Genomic DNA, 21,944 nt, shown 5'->3' with positions numbered 1-21,944 from the left:
TTGTGGCCAAAAGTATTGACACCCCTGCAATTTTGTCAGATAATACTCAGTTTCTTCCTGAAAATGACTGCAAACACAAATTCTTTGGTATTATTAGCTTCATTTAATTTGTCTTAAATGAAAAAACACAAAAGAGAATGAAGCAAAAAGCAAAACATTGATCATTTCACACAAAACTCCAAAAATGGGCCAGACAAAAGTATTGGCACCCTCAGCCTAATACTTGGTTGCACAACCTTTAGCCAAAATAACTGAGACCAACCGCTTCCGGTAACCATCAATGAGTTTCTTACAATGCTCTGCTGGAATTTTAGACCATTCTTCTTTGGCAAACTGCTCCAGGTCCCTGATATTTGAAGGGTGCCTTCTCCAAACTGCCATTTTTAGATCTCTCCACAGGTGTTCTATGGGATTCAGGTCTGGACTCATTGCTGGCCACCTTAGAAGTCTCCAGTGCTTTCTCTCAAACTATTTTCTAGTGCTTTTTGAAGTGTGTTTTGGGTCATTGTCCTGCTGGAAGACCCATGACCTCTGAGGAAGACCCAGCTTTCTCACACTGGGCCCTACATTATGCTGCAAAATTTGTTGGTAGTCTTCAGACTTCATAATGCCATGCACATGGTCAAGCAGTCCAGTGGCAGCAAAGCAACCCCAAAACATCAGGGAACCTCCGCCATGTTTGACTGTAGGGACCGTGTTCTTTTCTTTGAATGCCTCTTTTTTTCTCCTGTAAAATCTATGTTGATGCCTTTGCCCAAAAAGCTCTACTTTTGTCTCATCTGACCAGAGAACATTCTTCCAAAACGTTTAGGCTTTTTCAGGTAAGTTTTGACAGACTCCAGCCTGGCTTTTTTATGTCTCGGGGTAAGAAGTGGGGTCTTCCTGGGTCTCCTACCATAGAGTCCCTTTTCATTCAGATGCCGACGGATAGTAAGGGTTGACACTGTTGTACCCTCGGACTGCAGGGCAGCTTGAACTTGTTTGGATGTTAGTCGAGGTTCTTTATCCAACATCCGCACAATCTTGCGTTGAAATCTCTTGTCAATTTTTCTTTTACGTCCACATCTAGGGAGGTTAGCCACAGTGCCATGGGCTTTATACTTCTTGATGACACTACGCACGGTAGACACAGGAACATTCAGGTCTTTGGAGATGGACTTGTAACCTTGAGATTACTCATGCTTCCTCACAATTTGGTTTCTCAAGTCCTCAGACAATTCTTTGGTCTTCTTTCTTTTCTCCATGCTCAATGTGGTACACACAAGGACACATGACAGAGGTAGAGTCAACTTTGATCCATGTCAACTGGCTGCAAGTGTGATTTAGTTGTTGCCAACACCTGTTAGGTGCCACAGGTAAGTTACATGTGCTGTTAATTACACAAATTAGAGAAGCATCACATGATTTTTCGAACAGTGCCAATACTTTTGTCCACCCTCTTTTTTATGTTTGGCGTGGAATTATATCCAATTTGGCTTTAGGACAATTCTTTTTGTGTTTTTTCATTTAAGACAAATTAAATGAAGATAATAATACCAAAGAATTTGTGTTTGCAATCATTTTCAGGAAGAAACTGAGTATCATCTGACAAAATTGCAGGGGTGTCAATAGTTTTGGCCACAACTGTACATGACTCATAGTCTCAGGATTGGAGGAATTGGGGCCAGGGGTGAGAACCCAGCAATCACGTACCTATGATATCACCTATGATAGGTGATATCATACAAAAAGTTGTTCCGAAAAAATGTCAGTACAGTTGATAAATATATAATATATATAGGGTAACAGGGGAAACAAGCGCTCATACGACAATCATATATCATGTATTTCTCTATTTGCAGTCTTTTTTAGTAAACAGGATGCAAATCGTGTACTAAAGATTCAGAAACGGGAAAATACTATTATGGAGGAACTCAGACCAGGCAACCTAGAGAGAGAATGCCACGAGGAGAAGTGTGACTTTGAGGAGGCCAATGAGATTTTTGAGACTCGGGAAGATACAGTAAGACACAACAAGTGATATCTATGCTATAGTTATGCTTTATAGATCCTATTTTCAGATATTCTTTTTTTTCCAGCTGAACTTTTGGACAGTTTACTTTGGTAAGACAAACAGAAAGACATTCAGTATATACATTACTTACAGCTACACGTGTAACAGTCCACCTCAGTTATTAAGGGTCATGTCTTTTGTAGATGGGGATCAATGTCTCCCAAATCCTTGTACAAATGGTGTTTGCAAAGATGGAATAGGAAAATTTGACTGCATCTGCCCCCGAGAATGGGAAGGAAAACTTTGTTCTCATGGTGAGTGTCTCTAGACCATGTTTCTAAGTATATAGATTAGCAAACGTATTATTTTCATTCATCTTTTCCTCTCTATCGATAGATATATAGACAGAAATATACAGTATCTTCTACATCCACGTTGCTCAGGACCAGGAATCATGAATGCACAGTGACTCCTAACATCCCCACTTGGTGTTATGTTGCTGGTGTCACACTGTCAGTGGTCAATCTTCCATTACATCCCCATTTTCTGAAGTTGGTTAAGAGGGATGATAATTTCCTCTCTTTTACATTAATTTATATAGACTTTGAGTTTATACTAGCAACACCCATATTTATATATGTATATTTTGATACTGTTAAACGGAGGCCAGGGGTGTACTGGCACACCCTGGCCCTCCTTCACATAAATACACTAATCTTCACTCTCCTTCGCTATCCCCAAACCCCTGCACCTTCGAACCAAATAACTATCTCCCCCTCTCTCTTACGCCCCCACCTCGCTTTATCTGCAGACATACTCCTTAACCTCAGACCTCGCCTACTAAAATACAATACAAGACGATCACTTTCCTTTACCCACCTGCTTTCCTTTTCTCTGCTTCTTCTCACTGCTGGCGACATATCCCTCAATCCTGGCCCCCCTGCCTCCTACATCCCTCTAATCCTCACCCCTATCTTTCTCACACTAAGAGAAACTACCGCAATCCCTCACACTTAAAACCTGTGCCACTGACCCCCTCCCTCCCGCACCCTCTTTCTGGAGCACTTTGGAATGCTCGCTCCATCTGCAACAAGCTCCACGTGATCCACGACCTCTTTACCTCCCGCAACCTTTCCTTCCTGGCCCTCACTGAGACCTGGCTGACACCCCCTGACACGGCCTCCCCGGCCGCACTGAGTTATGGCGGCCTCCACTTAACCCACACTCCTCGCCCTGGCAACAGACAAGGTGGAGGAGTGGGTTTCCTCCTTTCTAAAAACTGCTCCTTCAACCCTATCCAACCCCCACCCTCCCTTATCCTCCCTTCTTTCAAGGTTCACTCTGTCCTTATTTTCTCTCCCTCTAATCTCCAAATGGCTGTCATATACCGACCACCGGGCTCAGCCACTGCCTCCATCGACAAATTCTCCACCTGGCTCCTCCACTTTCTCTCTTCTGACATCCCCACCATCATCATGGGGGACTTCAACATCCCCATTGACGGGGGCGTGGCCTGCATGCAGACTGTGATGGCTGCTTAGAGCCAGAGCTCCAACATCTACCGAACGAAAGCAGCACATATCAGCTCTCCACAGTGCACCCGACCTTCAAAAAGTAACTGCCGGCTGCCTCACATATCTGGGCTCATGATGACATGCGGTAGGACGCAGAAAAGAAGCTCCCCGCTGTGGCTGCCAGATTTCTTTCCTAAGGGACAGACTGCACATGCTTCAGGGAAGATGGCGGCTGCATCCTCCTCCGGGTCCTCCATGTCCTCACAAGGCTCTGGAAGAGGTACTGTATTAACGCGGAGGGGGAAAGCATAGCAGCTCTACCCCAATGACTAAAGGGGATATGAGGGAATTCTTAGCCTCCATCCGTTCCTCCCTAAAAGAGGACATGCACTTCATGTTAAAAGAAATAAGAGGCGACATACGCTCCCTGGGAGAACGTACTTCACATGTTGAAAACAAAATGGTGGAATATGCTCCTTCCATTAATGCTCTGGTGGATGAAAATGAGGCACTTAAGGGGGAACTAGTTCATGTGCTTGACAAATTGCATGACCTGGAAGACAGATCCAGGAGAAATAACGTTCGTATATGGGGTATACCAGAAGAGGTAGCTGATAAAGTCCTAGCCCCCTTCATGCATAAGTTTATACAAGCTTTACTTCCCACACTGTCTCCAAGGGATCTCCTGATTGACAGGATTCATAGAATTCCAAAACCCAGGCACATAGATCATGCTCTGCCTAGAGACACCTTAGCCCGTATCCATTTCTTCTCTACTAAGGATGCATTTATACAGCAGATGAGGAAACCTCCTGAATTACCTACTGAACTAAACAATCTGCAGGTATTCCCAGATCTATCAGCAGCAACCTTGGCTAAAAGATGGGAATACGCTCATATATGCAAGACCCTCAGAGATGGCAACATTGAGTATAAATGGGGATTTAATCCTGTAAAATTGATCATCATGTATGGAGGTCACACGGTGACATGTTCATCTCCTAAACAAGCAGAAGATAAGCTGACAAGTTGGAAGATTCCACTGCCACCTAGACAGCCGTCTGCAGGGGAGAAAAGAATTGTTCCAGACTGGACTCTGGCTTGAAATGAGGGAAGAGTCGTGGTCGGGATGACCGGAACTCGCTGACGGGTCCTTTCTCTGTTTGGACTCCTGGACTGTGACTGTTTCACCTTGCCCTTTGCAGATTTTGATTCTGCGCCACATCCGTCCTATGTCAGTCATTACCCGGTGTCCGCCAGGACCCCGGTTCATGGTTATGTGTTACAATTTTTTCCTTTTTTCGTCTGTTTTTTTTTTTTTTTCAGGCACGTCTACTTTGGTAGCTTAAGTGTGATGGAATATATGCTTATAGGATATAATTATGTGACAGCCAGTATATACCCCTCTGAGGCTAAATTAATATATACATTGTGCAAAATTATTTCACCCACGTTTACAATCATGAGTGTGCAGCTCTTATCGTTAAATGTTAAAGGGCTAAACGCCCCCGGTAAACGATCCATGTTGTGGAGGGAAGTAAGGAAATCTCGGGCTGACATCGTTTGTCTGCAGAAGACACATTTGCTAGAGAAGGATAATTGTAGGGTTCACCATCCTCATTTCCCACATATATTTTTCTCCAGTAACTCTAATAAGAAGGCGGGGGGTGTATTATGGTGAAGCATACAGTGGCCTTTAAATGCATGCAGAGTTGTGCAGACCCAGAGGGTAGATCTCTGATTCTTGTATGCACCCTTAAGGCCGGGGTCACACTGGCGAGGAATACGACCGAGTGAGAGGCGCTAAAAGCACGCATTAGACACGAACCAATGATTCTCTATGGGGTCACTCGCACCAGGCGTATATTTCTCATCCGTATTCTATGGTCCGTGCCCGTAGTACGCCAATGCAAGTCTATGGGTGCTCTAAAAATACGCATTACACACGGACCACACATGTGACTTGCGAGAAATACGCACCAGGTGTCTTTTAGCAAAGCCGGCAATTCAGTGCGCTATACAGTAAACTCACACTGACAGGTTTAATAAAGAAACGAAAGAATAGATATATACACATAGAATGCATATATGTATATACCTACATATATGCATTCTATGTGTCTATATCTAATCTTTGGTTTCTGTTATAAAACCTGTCATAGGGCTCCATTATATGTCCATTTTGCAAGCCTGCGAGAAAATCTCACCATACGCTCGCCATACGGATTACATACGGATTACATACGGATGCTCACATGCGCAAAATACGATGACCTATGGAGCACTATGTAGGTGTCATTCATCCGTATTTCGCCTGTAAACTACGTACCGTATTTTGCGCTGGTTAGTGTGACCCCGGCCTAATGGTGAACCTCACACTATAACGGCTGTTAATGCTCCTAATGAGGGACAACATTCTTTTCTGAGGAAAGTTTTCAAAAAAATTTCCGAACTGGAACAAGGGGGGAAAATAGTATGTGGTGATTTTAATCTCCCTATGGATAGAAATTTGGATTGTTCACAAGGAAAAAAGCGAAGTCAGAGGGAGCTAAGATTGCTAGCACATCAATATCACTATCACGATTTCTGGAGATACTCCCATGCGAGTGAAAGGGACTATACATTCTATTCCTTCCGACATCGTATATACAGCAGGATAGATCATTTCTTGATAGACAGTGCTGTCCTCGGAGGTGTATATCTGCGGACATAGGCCTAATCACATGGTCTGACAACGCACCTATTTCTCTACAACTAGCACTCTCTCATCAGGTTAGCTCAGCCTTCAGGTGGCAATTGAATGAGTCGTTATTACTGAATGATGGGGTAGTTGCAAAGGTTAAATCTGAACTGAAGCACTATTTCCAGACAAATGACTCCAAAGAGATCACTGGTGAGACTCTATGGGCCGCTCACAAATTGGTGATTAGGGGAATTTTACTACAACAGGCGTCCTTTTTAAAGCATAAAAGGGAAAAAAGCAGAACTGACCTTATATCCTGCTTACACCATTTAGAGTCTACAAATAAGTCTAAGGCCTCTTTCACACATCAGGTTTTCGGCTTCAGGCGCGATCCGGCGCTTTTGACTAAAACCGGATCCGTCGAAATGCAATTCCGGATCCGGTTTCCCCCCCATTGACTTGCATTAGAGCCGGATCGAGCCGGATGGCCATGCGTTTCATCCGATTTTCGCCGGATCCGGCAATGTGACGCGATCCGGCGTCTGGAAAAAACGGAGACTGTAACGTTTTTTGTATCCGTCGAAAAAGCCGGACACGCCGGATCCGGCGTGTCCGGCTTTTTCATACAATGAAAGCCTATGATCGCCGCAATGCGCCGGATCCGGTTTCTTTGGTCTGAGCATGCTCAGTAGCTCTGCCCACAGGACATATATAAAAGCAAGACAATGGGACCCTCAGCCACACCCAACATGCCACCCAAGCCAAGAACCAGGAGCAGGAGAAGGCAGCAGACATCTGCAGCAGCAGCACCATCAGCACCACCCCAAATGGAGCAGCATGCTAAACAACGGGAGGGGAGTCCAGCAGCAGATGAGAGACGGTAATTATCAAATCCCCCATTCCTCCAAACTAGGGCTATGGAATATCAAGATATTCATTGGCCCTTTGTTTCTCTTTATTCAACAGCCGCCCAATAGATGCAGCAGCAGCAGCAGCAATGGCAGCAGCAGAAACACCACCCACAGCCATGGAGTCTGGCCATGAGGAAGACAGCACATCTTCTGGGAGCCCTCCCTCGCATCGTCAGCGTTTGACGGTAAGTTTTTATTTCCAAAATCCATCATCTCTGTAATATATGTGTATTCATTGCCTTTTATTTCAAAACAGGAATCACAAGATGAAGAGGAGCTCCCAGAAGAAGAAGGAAGGGGTGGACAGACACTTGGAGTGGGCTCACAATTGGTAAGTTTTTTGCATCAAACGCAGAAACACAACATCACACTACACACAACACATAGAAAACAATGTTCTGCAGACCACACACAGCAAACAAATGCCTACATCCAAAGACATAACATTTTTTGTTTTCTTCTCTAGTCTTCCCAATCTGGTGCTCGGCCTAGAGGTCCTCGCAGTGCCTCCAAGGGTCGTCGGCGACAGCAACGCGGCGGTCACCAGCGTGTAAGTATAAATATTTTTGCTTTGTTTTTTTTGCACTTTTTATTTCATTTCTTTTGTGGAGGCTAATTATGTTATTTTTGTCTTTTTCTTTAACAGCCTTCACAGCGTGCTCCCGACTCTGACGGTGAGGATGGAGGGATTGATGTGGCCGCCTCATCGATCTCGTCAGAGAAAGGGAGCTGCTCTGGAATATGGCTGACCGACGCCACGCTGACCTGATCGTTACCCGACGACTCTGGGAGGAAATCTGTTCGCTCCTTGTGGACAGCTGGGAGGACCTCGAAGCTCGGGCCCAGATTAAAGAGCGTAAGTATATACAGTACCGGTTGCTTGATTTAAACCAGTGTTTCCCGAACTCCAGTCCTCGTGGTCCCCACGGATCATGTGTTCAGGATTTCTATTTACTTTGGAAATCCTGAAAACATGACCCCTGGGGACCATGAGGACTGGAGTTTGGGAAACACTGATGTTGTATACTAACCACTTTGTCCTTTCTCGTTTCAGGGGAGAGAATTGTGAAGCGGTGGCGGTCTGTGAGGGATCGTTTCAAGAAGGAGTTCAATAAAGAGATGCGGGCCCCTAGTGGATCTGGAGGACGCAGGAGCAAGTACAAGTACGCACGAGCCCTGTCGTTCCTCCGGGAGACAATACTCACCAGAAGGTAAATATTACACACCACATGTGACAAAAAAATGTTTAGATGTAACTTTTTTTTTTCAGCCAGGGCCATACCATGTCACTATTTTAATTGTTTTTTTTTCTCTTTATTCCACAGCACGGTGAGCAGCACTCGGGAGCCTGCACGATTGGACCCTTCTGAGGTGATCCCTGAGGAGACCGGCACCGAGGGACACTTCGACCGCCCCGGTACATCTGCACCTTCCCAGCCTTCCCACACATTCGACCCATCTGTCCCATCCACCAGCACAGGAGCATCGTGGCCGCCTACATTACATGAAGCTGCTGGTGAGGAGATCGCTTTCCCTTTACCCCACCCTTCTGCCCCTGCCACCTCTAGTACACCTGCGGGTACTGGGCGGCAGCGGCAGAGGGGTCAGGAAAAGACTTATGCGCCAGAGTTCTTGCATCTGAATGCATCTTTCCAGAACTGTCTAAAAGTCTTGTCAGAGCAAATCTCCGCAGGCTATCAGCAGATCAACTCCAGCATTCTGGAGGTGAAGACACTTCTGCAAACCATGCATTCAGAAGCAAGATCTTCGCCAAACCACACCTTTTTCAGGTCTGTTGTGGAGCGCATGGAAACGCTCTCTCCTGCCCAGCAGATGCATGTAATGCATTCATGCCACGCTGCTCTCCAGCAAGTTACCTCCCAACCTCCTCCTCCCACCACAGTAGTTCCTCCACCTGCACCCCCTCCAGCCACTTTCCATCCTCCCCCTCCTATTACATCTACACCCCCTCCAGCCACTTTCCATCCTCCCCCTCCTATTACATCTACACCCCCTCCAGCCACTTTCCATCCTCCCCCTCCTATTACATACCATCCATCTCCCCAGCACCATCCACCTCCCCAGCACCATCCACCTCCCCAGCACCAGCAACCTCCCCAGCACCAGCAACCTCCCCAGCACCAGCAACCTCCCCAGCACCAGCAACCTCCCCAGTACCAGCAACCTCCCCATTACCATCAACCTCACCAGTACCTGAAAACTCCCCAGTACCAGCAACCTCCCCAGTACCAGACATCTCCCCACTTCCAGCAACCTGCCCCGTACCAGACATCTCCCCACTTCCAGCAACCTGCCCCGTACCAGACATCTCCCCACTTCCAGCAACCTGCCCCGTACCAGACATCTCCCCACTTCCAGCAACCTGCCCCGTACCAAACTCCTTCCCCATACAACTTGCCATCAACATCATCTGCTCCTACAGTCCCTGCCCAACCCTCCACTCCACCACCCACCACCTCTTCTGCTTCCCACATGTCCACCCATTCTGTAGTTTTTTCCACACCTTCACCTCTAACTGTTCCTTCCCCACCACGATCCCAGTCCTCTCTCCACACTCCCAGTGTCGAAGTGTCCCGCAGCCCCTCCAGCAGTATTTCCACCACACACTACACAGATTTATAATGTGTGTATTTAAATAAAAATGACCAGTTTTATGGTTTCAAAGCTTTATTAAACAAGTTTATTAAAATTTTAAAAAAGTTTACTAAAAAAAACATTTTTCAATAAAAGTTAAATTATTTTACACTGGTTGTCTGTCATTTCTTTCTGCGGCGAAAAAGGTTAAATACAGGGTATTTAAAAGGTGAAATGGTATTCAAAACTAGGTATATAACTGTGGGTAAATTTTAGCTTTTTGCCACAGTTGTGTTCCTGGTTGTGTTTGAAGCAAAGTATTTCACCTAAAAAGTTGTGTTTATTGTTGGTGATTTCATAACAATGTACACAACTTTTGTTAAAAGGTGAAATACTTTGCATAAAACACAACCAGGTACACACCTGTGGCCTAAAGCTAAAAATAGAGACCATGACAAGATAGCCAACTTTGGTTGGCAAAGGTATATACTGTTGGTACAGAAGGTACACAAGTTTGGTTGGGCACAAATCTTTCACACTCTGTCATCCTGCCAGTGTACTCTGCCTTGAGGTGACATAAAGTATAGTGCAAAATTGTCCCTCATTACTGAAACCGTCACAGAACTTCTAGTGGTAATGTCATGGTAATCTTGCAAGGTGGTTTCTTCAGAGGTGTCCTCAATGGAAATGGGTTCCTTGCAGATAACAAAATTGTGGAGTACCACGCACGCTTTGATCACCTCGTCCACAGTTTCTGTCTTGAGGTTGATCGCAGTCAATAGGACCCGCCATTTGGCTGTCAGAATACCAAAGGTACATTCAACCATTCTTCTTGCTCTTGTGAGGCGGTAATTAAAAATGCGTTTTGGTCTTGTCAATCCTCTGCTAGAGTACGGTTTCAAAAGGTGTTCTGACAGCTGGAAGGCTTCATCCCCTACACAGACAAATGGCATAGGTGGACCAGATGTTTGCGGCAGCGGTCTAGGTGGTGGGAACTGGAAGGTGTTTCCATACAGTTTACGCCCCATGGCAGACAGTTTGAAAACTTGAGAGTCATTCGAGCGGCCATAGGCCCCAATATCAACCGTAATAAATTTGTATTCCGCGTCAGCGATGGCCATGAGGACAATTGAGAAATATTTCTTGTAATTGAAATATTCCGATCCCGATCCAGCTGGCTTTACAATGCGGATATGTTTCCCATCCACAGCGCCCAAGCAGTTGGGAAACTGACATATCTGTTGAAACTTGTCAGCAATTTCAATCCACCTCTCTGTTGTGGGCTCTGGTAAAAACTCTTCAGCTAAGGAGTCCCACAGTGCACGGCATGTGTACTTCACTATTCCAGATATGGTGGAAATCCCGAGTCTGTACTGGAAATGCAGTGACGAAAGGGATTCTCCAGTTGCAAGAAATCTGTGGGGAATTAAAAAACAATAAATTAGTTTTAAATCACAGCATTACATACCAAAACTGAGCTATAACACTTGGAGATACAAACTACCACCAACAAGATTGCAGTGAAAGTGTGCTCTGATGCGATCACATCCAATAAATGTGGCTTACCTTAAAGTCACCATCAGACGCTCTGCGGGTGAAACAGAGAAGCGGCAATAGGTGTCCGCTTTTCTTATGAGGTGTGCAATGCGCTCCACCAAGTAATCAAAATTCTCCATTTTCATCCGAACATATCCAAAAAATTTATCCGGGTTTCGTCGAAGGTCCATGCAGAGTGTAGAATAGACCCCACGCGTCATTCTCTTGGCTGTGATGGGGTGGATCCACAAACGTCGTCAACGATGCCTGATGCGCTGCTGTCTCGCTCTCTCCTTCTCCAGAACAATCACCCTCAAACGATTCGCCTCCGCTATAAAATCCGCCAAATTCTTCAAAATATTTCCAATGACAACATCCATCTTCGCCAGTAACTTGCTCTTCTCTCCAACCTGCACTTTCTCCTCTACAACCTGTCAAAGAAGGGCTGTAGGAACATGCTATATATAGTTTTCCAGTAGCCAATCCCGTTCGGAAGGCCACAAGGGTCAATTTTAAAAACCGGATCCGGCGTAATCCGTCGAAAAACGGATAGAAAAACGGATGAACCGGATGAGACGGATCCGGTTTTGTCTGTCAAGAAAAAGACTGATCCGGCAGAAAACCGGATCCGTCACATCCGGTTTTACTAAACATTTGCCGGATCCGGCGTTCCGGCACGACGCCGGATCGCGCCTGACGCCGAAAACCTGAAGTGTGAAAGTAGCCTAATCCTTCTCTTGCTGTTTCAAAATAAATTTTCCAGATTAGATTTAAACTGCGTAAAACTTTCCTGTCTATATATGCCCATAATCTAAAGAAATTTAGAACTAAATTATATGCCACAAGTGATAGCGCGGGTGCCCTGCTAGCTCGTAGAGTTCGCCATAGGGAAGTGAAATCTAGAGTGGAATATTTAGTGGATTCTGAGGGAAGGCTTGTTAGAAATCCGATTGAAATTGTAGAAGTATTTTCCAAATACTATACCCATCTTTATAATTTAAAAGACGATACATCTACTCCGCAACCTGATCAACAACAAATAGACAAATATCTTCAATCAATCAATCTGCCCCATATTTCCCCAGATCAATTAACGCTTTTGAATGCCCCTTTCACTGAGGAAGAAGTTCAATTCGCTATAAACCATACTAAACGATATGGGGTCCCTGGTCCGGATGGATTCTCAAATGTCTATTACCGATGTTTTCAACAAAATTTGATTCCCTTTCTATTACGTCTATTTGCAGCGTGGAGAGAAACAGGCAATGTTTCTACGCACGGGTTGGAGGCTACGATCACTACCCTCCCTAAACCAGGGAAGTCCCCCACGGTCCCAGGCAAGTTTTGACCTATAGCACTTTTGAACTGTGATGTCAAGCTATTCACAAAGATTCTGGCATCACGTTTGAAATTGATTATTCCATCACTGATCTCTCCGGACCAGATAGGGTTCGTGGCTGGACGCAAAGCAAAAGATGGTACAAGTAGAATGCTGGATTTGATAGGGGTGGCGGAGCTTTCTGGTGTCCCCAGTGGATTCCTGTCACTGGATGCTGAAAAAGCGTTTGATAGGGTGCACTGGAGATATTTATGGGCTGTCTTGACTAAATTTGGCTTTTTGGGTCCCATCTTTTCAGCATTTAGTTCAATGTATTCGATTCCCTGTGCTAGGGTACTGTCGTCGGGTTTCTTGTCTGGAATTTTCCAAATAACAAACGGAACACGACAAGGCTGCCCCCTATCCCCCATTATATTTGCACTAAGTATGGAACCGTTGGCTGAGCGCATAAGATTAGATTCCAATATCTCGGGGATCAAAGTGGGCCCGGTAACAGATAATGTGGGACTTTATGCAGACGATGTCATAATCTCGTGTCTGAATATTGGGCCATCGTTCTCAGCTGTCATGTCCGTTCTGGAGGAATTTGGTAAAATATCATATTACAAACTAAACCCTACGAAATCCTTGATATATCCAGTTGCAGTCCCAGATGCACTGCGCAGATCTTTTGAGAATAGATTCCCCTTTAAGTGGATGCCAGACGGTATCCCATACTTAGGAATTACACTAACAAGCTCCCAAAATGTAGTGGATAATAACTTCTCTAATCTAGCTAAAACTATTAAATCAGAGTTAGCTAAACTTCATAATATTATGACCTCATGGATAGCGAGAATCAATATTTTTAAAATGATAATACTTCCCAAAATTATCTATTTCTTTAGGTGCATTCCTTTTAAAATCCCTAATAGGAATATCCTGTTACTTCAACGATTGGCCAATCGTTATATCTGGGCACATAAACAGCCAAGGATAGCGAGTAACTTATTATATTATCCATATGATCTTGGAGGGATGGGCATGCCGAACCTCTTGGCATATCACAGAGCATCTGTTCTAACTGGACTCAGGGACTGGTGGCATATGGACAGGGACTGTCACGGTCACGTGTGTCAAGACGCAGCGAGTACCGCAAGGCGAACCCATATGACACACGTGACCCTGGATACACCGCCTCCAGTGGGGCGAATTTAAATAATAAACACGTGCAGCTGGATACAACACCTCCAACTGGCGAATTTAGACATTACACGAATAAACAAGTCTGGAATCTCCGCCTCCAGTAAGGCGAATTTAAACAATAAGGGAAACCTGGGAAACATAAACAATGGTGAGCCCTGCGATAGGGAATAGGGAAGTGGAGACCTCCTGAGCTCCCCTGAGCCAGGGTCACTGCACTCCTAACGTTCCCTATGCCGGTTCCGCACCGGGCACGCACAGGAGCCTAAAAACCCTAGCTCGCCCTGACCTAAACCTTCACTAGGGAATTGGTCGGTGCGGAAACTAATCCCACCACTGCACTAAAACACACATGAGGAAAGATGACAAAACAGGGGAAACACCTCTTAGCTTTGCTTTGTTGCGTATGCTCCTAGCAACAGAGCCCACCATCTGCGTGCATCTTCTCCTCCACCCGGATCCATCACCATAACTGGATCCTTCACCATAGTCCAGCCTTGGAGCAGAGTCCACCACCAATTGCAGAAGTCCAGTAACAGAGTCCCAAAGATGAGTTCAGGTACTGCCCAAAAAGTCAAGCATGATTGAGTCCAGCTCTCAGCAACCAAGTCCCGCATGCTGAGTGCAACTCTGTCCATAGTCGCCACTCCACCAAGCCATGCAAGCACTTCCTGCCGACACCATAAACTGGGATTCCACCACGCCATGCCAGCCCTTCTTGCAGACCACATAGCTGCCACTCGTCCCCTCTGGCTGGGCTGCGCAGGACTCATGTTCAGCTCCTTCCTCACCCCAGGCTTACTTGCCAAATGAACACACAATATCACCATCAGTGATCAAACACACATGGCACTCTTTTATAGAGCCTAACACCTGTTTTATAATTAAGTGCACATTAAACCAAAGAAACTAAAGTGCACTACCACTCACCACCACCGGGGCAACTTAGAACGAACGACACCACGTGTAATAATTCTAATGGCCACCGGGGGCAATCAACCCACTTTGGCACCAAGCCAAAGGAAAAAAAGTTCACTTTGTCCATTTAACTTGTCAGATCCAGCCTGGATCATGACAGGGACCACAGATAGCTTCAAATTGAAATATTCTATGCTAAAAGCTAAAAGGAACTCTCCTCGCCTAGTTTTGGAAGCTGAAGCTATTAAGATTAGCCAGTAAACACCAGGTTTGCCAACAATGGTAGCCGCATTACAGTATTGGAGGAAATTAGCCCCGTCCCTAATTAAAATCCCCCCAAGTATTGTGCCTCTGAGAGCTCTTGAGGCACATATTCCATATATAGACTTACAAGTCTGGATAATGGCGGGGACTAGGAACCTTCAGGACTTGATGAGGAGCTCGGGGATTCTGCCCTTTAATCACTTAGCATCCAAACACCCAGGTATACGCAAATATTTCTATCAATACTTACAGATACGCCATCTTTTGTCATTTCACCGGAATCACCCTTTTTTAACTCCAAAATAGATTGCAGAGCTAATGGATATTTCTTAATACCAGAATCCGGCCCCAAAGGAGTGTCTATCCTATACAAGGCTCTGAATGATCCTGATGTGGATATAAAACTTCCTTATATGTCTCTCTGGGATCGTTCACTGGGTATATCCCTGGAGCCGGGGGCTTGGAGAGATGCTCTGGGAGAGGTGTTACAGGTCTCAATCATGTCTTAACCATCTTGAACAATTGAAAAAAATTCACCTTCGTTGGTATAGGTTTCCGGTACAAGTGGCTCACTTTGGCCCGGACCAATCCCCATTATGTTGGAGGAGATGTGGGCTTCCGGGGACACTAGAACACATGTGGTGGGACTGTCCAGCTCTGAATAATCTATGGAAGGACATTGCCAGATTAATACTAGAAGTCCTTGGGGTAGGCCTGACGCTGTCTCCTAGCCTGGTAATTTTACATATTGGAACAGAGGAGTTTCCGCATATGATTAGGGGGGCCTTATCTCACATACTGATAGCAGTTAGATTGCTAGTGGCGGCTAAATGAAATGTGCTACAGTTCCGACCATTACAGAAGTAGCTGAAAAAATTAACTTTCACTGTGAGCATGAATTAGCCCTTACACAAACCGCCTCTGTAAAATAGAAGACTCAGTGTATATGGGATCCCTGGCTGCAAAGCCGGTATTCAAATGTGTCGAGGTCATGTGATGTATGACATAAGTTTGAAAACAGGTTCCACTGTTTTAGTGTGTGGGGTTTGAGTCCTACCTTTGAAATACATCAGATGGCAAAAGACTTATTACACTATCATTCCGGGAGATAAGCCTGAGTTGTTTTTTTTTTTTTTCCTGTTTTAATTTTAATGCAAGACATTTACTGTATGTTAATGCTTATGTCTTCTTCATGTTATGTGCTAATGTTGTAACACTGATGTTTTTTATGTCAGTTTTTTTTTCATGTTTAAACACCAATAAATAAGATTGGATAAAAAAAATGAAATGATAAGAACATCCCCATTGACACCCACCAGCCAGCAACCTCCAAACTCCTGTCACTTACCTCATCCTTTGGACTTACTCAGTGGTCCTCCACAGCTACCCACACAGATGGACATACACTAGGCCTCATCTTCACCCGCCTCTGTTCCCTATCTAATCTCACAACCTCTCCCCTCCCCCTATCTGACCACCATCTACTCACCTCATCCTTGTCCTTCTCACCTGCCCCCCATGTCCAACCACTAGCACATCCTCGCAGAAACCTCGCACACCTAGACATCCACAGACTCTCAGACCTCTGTCCTCCATATCTTCACTCCACAACATGGACAGTGCCACCGCGTTCTACAACGCCACCCTCACATCAGCCATAGACTGTCGCCCCTCTCATGCACGGCAAAGTGCAACAAACCAATAGGCAACCCTGGCACAACAACCTCACCAAAAATCTTCGACAAGCATCCAGGGTCGTGGAGCAGCGTTGGAAGAAAACACGTCTGCCAGATGACTTCACTGCTTTTAAACAAGCTACACTTGCCTTTAAATCAGCCCTCACCTCTGCTCAACAGACCTAATTCACAAACCTTGTATCTTCATTATCCCACAACCCAAAACAACTGTTCAGCACATTCAACTCTCTCCTCCGCCCACCACTGCCACCTCCAACTCCCCTCATCTCTGCTGAGGACTTTGCCACCTACTTCAAAAACAATATTGACCAAACAAGGCAAACCTTTACAGTTCCACCACCCCAACCGCTCCACATACCAGACCTCTGCCCTTCCCTAATAACCTCCCTCTCCAACATCACTGAAGGAGACCTTACTAATCTCTTTTCCAAATCACGCCTCACCACCTGTGCACTTGACCCCATCCCTTCCCACCTGCTCCCCAACCTCACTAATATGATCATTCCAGCCCTAACCCATCTCTTCAATCTATCCCTAACTTCTGGTACCTTCCCCTCTGTCTTCAAACATGCCACCATAACACCCATCCTCAAAAAATCAAACCTTGACCCAACTGCTATGCCCAGCTATCGCCCCATATCACTATTCCCGTTTGCTTCCAAACTCCTTGAACAGCATGTCCATGCTCAACTTTCCTCCCACCTCTCATCTAACTCCCTCCTTGACATCCTGCAATCTGGCTTCTGCCCCCACCACTCCACCGAAACTGCCCTGACCAAAATTACTAATGACTTACAGCTAAAGCTAACAGACAGTTCTCCATCCTCCTTTTTGACCTGTCCTCTGCCTTTGACACAGTTGACCACTGCCTACTGCTACAGATTCTTTTTTCCCTTGGCATCAAAGACCTTGCCCTGTCCTGGATTTCATCATACCTTTCTGACCACACATTCAGCGTTTCCCACTCCCACACTACCTCCTCATCCTGCCCCCTCTCTGTTGGAGTCTCCCAAGGCTCTGTCCTGGGGCCCCTACTTTTTTCTATCTATACTCTTGGCCCAGGACAACTTATAAAGTCCCATGGCTTCCAGTACCACCTGTATGCAGATGACACTCAGATCTACCTCTCTGGCCCAGATGTCACCTCTCTGCTGTCCAGAATCCCGGAGTGTCTATCAGCCATATCCTCCTTTTTCACCTCTCGCTTCCTAAAACTCAATGTAGACATAACTGAACTCATTATCTTTCCTCCATCTCACGTATCCTCCCTACCCGATCTATCTATTATGGTAAATGGCATCAGGCTCTCCAGCACGTGAAATTCGCTGCCTCGGAGTAACTCTCAACTCTGCCCTGTCCTTCCAACCACACGTCCAATCTCTTGCCACCTCCTGTCGCCTCCAACTCAAAAATATTTCCAGAATCCGTCCCTTCCTCAGTCCTCAATCTACTAAAACTTTGTACATGCCCTCATCATCTCCCGCCTTGACTACTGCAACACTCTCCTCTGTGGCCTCCCTGCTAACTCTCTTGCATCACTCCAGTCTGTCCTCAATTCTGCTGCCCGACTAATCCACTTCTCTCCTCGCTACTCCGCTGTCTCCCCCCTCTGCAAATCCCTCCATTGGCTCCTAATTCCCCAATGAATTCAGTTCAAACTACTAACACTGACCTACAAAGCCATCCACAACCTTTCCCCTCCCTATATCTCTTAACTAATCTCCCAATATCTTCCCTCACGTAATCTTCGATCCTCCCAAGACATCCTACTCTCCTCCACACTTATTTGTTCCTCACACAACCGCCTCCAAGATTTCTCCTGAATATCCCCTATCCTCTGGAATGCCATGCCTCAACATGTCTGATTATCCACCACCCTCGGATCCTTCAAACGGAACCTGAAAACCCATCTTTTCAGGAAAGCTTAGTGCCTGCAATGACCATTCTGCCGCCTCACCACCGCCTGAGCTGCCGCCTCTTCACCACCAGAGCTGCTGCACCCCCGAATGTCTGTCTCTTCCCCACTATCCAGTAGAATGTAAGTCCGCAAGGACAGGGTCCCCTCCCCTGTACCAGTCTTTCATTGTAAATTTGTTTACTGTTAACGATATCTATAACTTTGTATGTAACCCCCCTTCTCATGTACAGCACCATGGAATTAATGGCGCTATATAAATACATAATAATAATAATAATAAATACATTTTCCCTTATGTGGTGCACTTGGTAGTCCACTTACTTGTACATCAGGATCCACCTCAGTCTGCTGGGGCTTCTTTCCTTTAAGCAACACGCAATGACAGTCAGTCCAGGTTCAACTTTAACAAAACCAGTTTACTCAGCTCGTCTAGTTTAGTCACAGAAACAGCACAAGGTTCTTCACAAAACATCACCATTCTGTTCCCTGTACTGTCCCTCACTTAGAATCATAGAATCGTAGAGTTGGAAGGGACCTCCTGGGCCATCTGGTCCAACCCCCTGCTCAAAGCAGGATTCGCTAAATCATCCCAGTCAGATGTCTGTCCAGCCTCTGTTTGAAGACTTCCATTGAAGGAGAACTCACCACTTCCCATGGCAGCATGTTCCACTCATTGATCATTCTAACTGTCAAAAAGTTTTTTCTAATATCTAATCTGTGTCTCCTTCTCCAGGAATACCACAGGGTCATACTGTCGCCTTCGGTACCGCAGCTTCTTGTCTGGTCAGCCCAACCCGCTTCAGGAGTTCCCTGTCCGTTTTGCCCCGGATGTTTAGGGTTGATCCCACAAAGTTTGCCGCTACCATATTGATGCTGCCCTGTATTCCTCCACCACCGTGTGACTATCAGCCCATAGGCCCTGGACGGCTGGGTTCCCAGCTTGAAAGTTACGGGAAACAACTGTCCTGTCCTGGCTCCCAGCCTCTGACTGACTGAACCCAGGAAGTTACCCACACTACTCTCAGTTGGCCCTTCCTAACTAACTAAATCCTATTGGTCTAACCTACTCCTTTCTTACTCTATTGTACCCCCCTTTAGCGACTAAGTCTAAATCCTACACCTTCTCTATATCAGTTTCACACATGAACATCAGTAAATTTGTAATATATAAGCATAGGCACAGTGTAATACACAAAATGTATATGTGTGTGTATATATATATATATATATATATATATATATATATATAGTACAGACCAAAAGTTTGGACACACCTCATTCAAAGGTTTGTTTTTTTATTTTCGTGACTATGAATATTGTAGATTCACTCTGAAGGCATCAAAACTATGAATTAACACATGTGGAATTATATAATTAACAAAAAAGTGTGAAACAACTGAAAATACTGTATGTCTTATGTTCTAGGTTCTTCAAAGTAGCCACCTTTTCCTTTGATTACTGCTTTGCACACTCTTGGCATTCTATTGATGAGCTTCAAGAGGTAGTCACCCGAAATGGTTTTCACTTCACAGGTGTGCCCTGTCAGGTTTAATAAGTGGGATTTCTTGCCTTATAAATGGGGTTGGGACCATCAGTTGTGTTGTGCAGAAGTCTAGAGGATACACAGCTGAAAGTCCTACTGAATAAACTGTTAGAATTGGTATTATGGCAAGAAAAAAGCAGCTAAGTAAAGAAAAACGAGTGGCCATCATTACTTTAAGAAATGAAGGTCAGTCAGTCCAAAAAATTGGGAAAACTTTGAAAGTGTCCCCAAGTGCAGTGGCAAAAAACATTAAGCGTTACAAAGAAACTGGCTCACATGAGGCCTGCCCCAGGAAAGGAAGACCAAGAGTCACCTCTGCTGTGGAGGATAAGTTCATCTGAGTCACCAGCCTCAGAAATCGCAGGTTAACAGCAGCTCAGATTAGAGACCAGGTCAATGCCACACAGTTCTAGTAGCAGACACATCTCTACAACAACTGTTAAGAGGAGACTTTGTCCAGCTGGCCTTCATGGTAAAATAGCTGCTAGGAAACCACTGCTAAGGACAGGCAACAAGCAGAAGAGACTTGTTTTGGGCTAAAGAACACAAGGAATGGACATTAGACCAGTGGAACTCTGTGCTTTGGTCTGATGAGTCCAAATTTGAGATCTTTGGTTCCAACCACTGTGTCTTTGTGCGATGCAGAAAAGGTGAACAGATGGACTCTACATGCCTGGTTCCCACCTTGAAGCATGGAAGAGGAGGTGTGATGGTGTGGGGCTGCTTTGCTGGTGACACTGTTGGGGATTTATTCAAAATTGAAGGCATACCCAAAGGGGGTGGGGGTGCCTACTTAATATTTACAAGGTAAGAGCAGGACAGATTTGTTATAGCAGTTAAATACACTTGGAAAATGGATTTATCAGATGTGTCAATGGGTATATAAACATTTTAATTTCTATATGTTTAGAATCATCTTGTATAGTTACAATAATTCTTAACTTAGTAAATATGCCTGCTAGATAACTAATCGGTGGGTAAGGTCCATCTCCTTGGCACCAATATCGATTCTGGTCTTTGCTGCTCAAGTTCTAGCAGAAATTTAGGGGTCTGTAGGGTGCCATGAACTTGAGACAGGGCACCTCTCCTGCAAGTTACTACAGCCAAGGCCGCATAGATTTTATGACTTCCCACTTTAAATCCATACACATTAATATGGAGTTGGTTCTCACTTTGCAGCTAAAATAGCTTCCACTCTTCTTCAAAGACATTCCGTAAGATTTTGGAGGTGTATTTGGGAATTTTTGCCCTTTCATCCAGAAGAACATTTGTGAGGTCAGACTCTGAGGTTGGGTGAAAGGACTGGGTACACAATCTCAGCTGTAGTTCATCCCAAATGTGTTTGATGGAGATGAGGTCAATACTTTGTGTGGCCTGTCAAGTTCTTAAATCTACACCAAACTAACCCAACCATACGTTTATGAACCTAGTGCACCTTGACAGTCATGTTGGAAGCTACAGTTGTCCAAAATATCTTGTTATGCTGAAGCAATAATATTCCCCCCTTCTCTGGAACTAAGGGTCCTATACTGACCCTTGAAAAACAACCTCCTAGTATTATCCCTCATCCACCAAACTTTACAGCTGGCACAGTGCAGTCAGGCAGGTAATGTTCTCCAGACATGACCAATCCCAAACACCAAATAGAGAAATCTGATTCATCACTACATAGAACACGATTACATTGCTCTGGAATTCAGTGATGGCTCCTTTACACCACTCCATCTGCTGCTTGGCATTGTGCTTGGTGATATAAGACTTATATGTAGCTACTCTGTCATTGAAACCCATGTCATGAAGCACAATTGTTGTTAATACCAGAGGAGGTTTTTACTCTGCAGTTATGGAGTC

The 21,944-nt window shown here is 45.1% G+C and overlaps 1 protein-coding gene across 1 annotated transcript in view; it reads left to right on the top strand.

Annotated features, from left to right (window-relative positions):
• The window catches only part of PROC (protein C, inactivator of coagulation factors Va and VIIIa), a 226,464-nt gene that overhangs the window by 68,376 nt on the left and 136,144 nt on the right, over nucleotides 1-21,944 (top strand). The window contains exons 3-5 of the mRNA XM_073581084.1: nucleotides 1,842-2,002; nucleotides 2,079-2,103; nucleotides 2,197-2,307. Coding sequence (XP_073437185.1) covers nucleotides 1,842-2,002; nucleotides 2,079-2,103; nucleotides 2,197-2,307 — 297 coding nt within the window. The remainder of the gene's footprint in view (nucleotides 1-1,841; nucleotides 2,003-2,078; nucleotides 2,104-2,196; nucleotides 2,308-21,944) is intronic.

Source organism: Dendrobates tinctorius, unplaced genomic scaffold, assembly GCF_039654945.1.
Source record: "Dendrobates tinctorius isolate UK_male_01 unplaced genomic scaffold, ASM3965494v1 ptg000069l, whole genome shotgun sequence".
Taxonomy (NCBI): Eukaryota; Metazoa; Chordata; class Amphibia; order Anura; family Dendrobatidae; genus Dendrobates; species Dendrobates tinctorius.
This window is presented reverse-complemented; position numbering and strand designations above follow the sequence as displayed.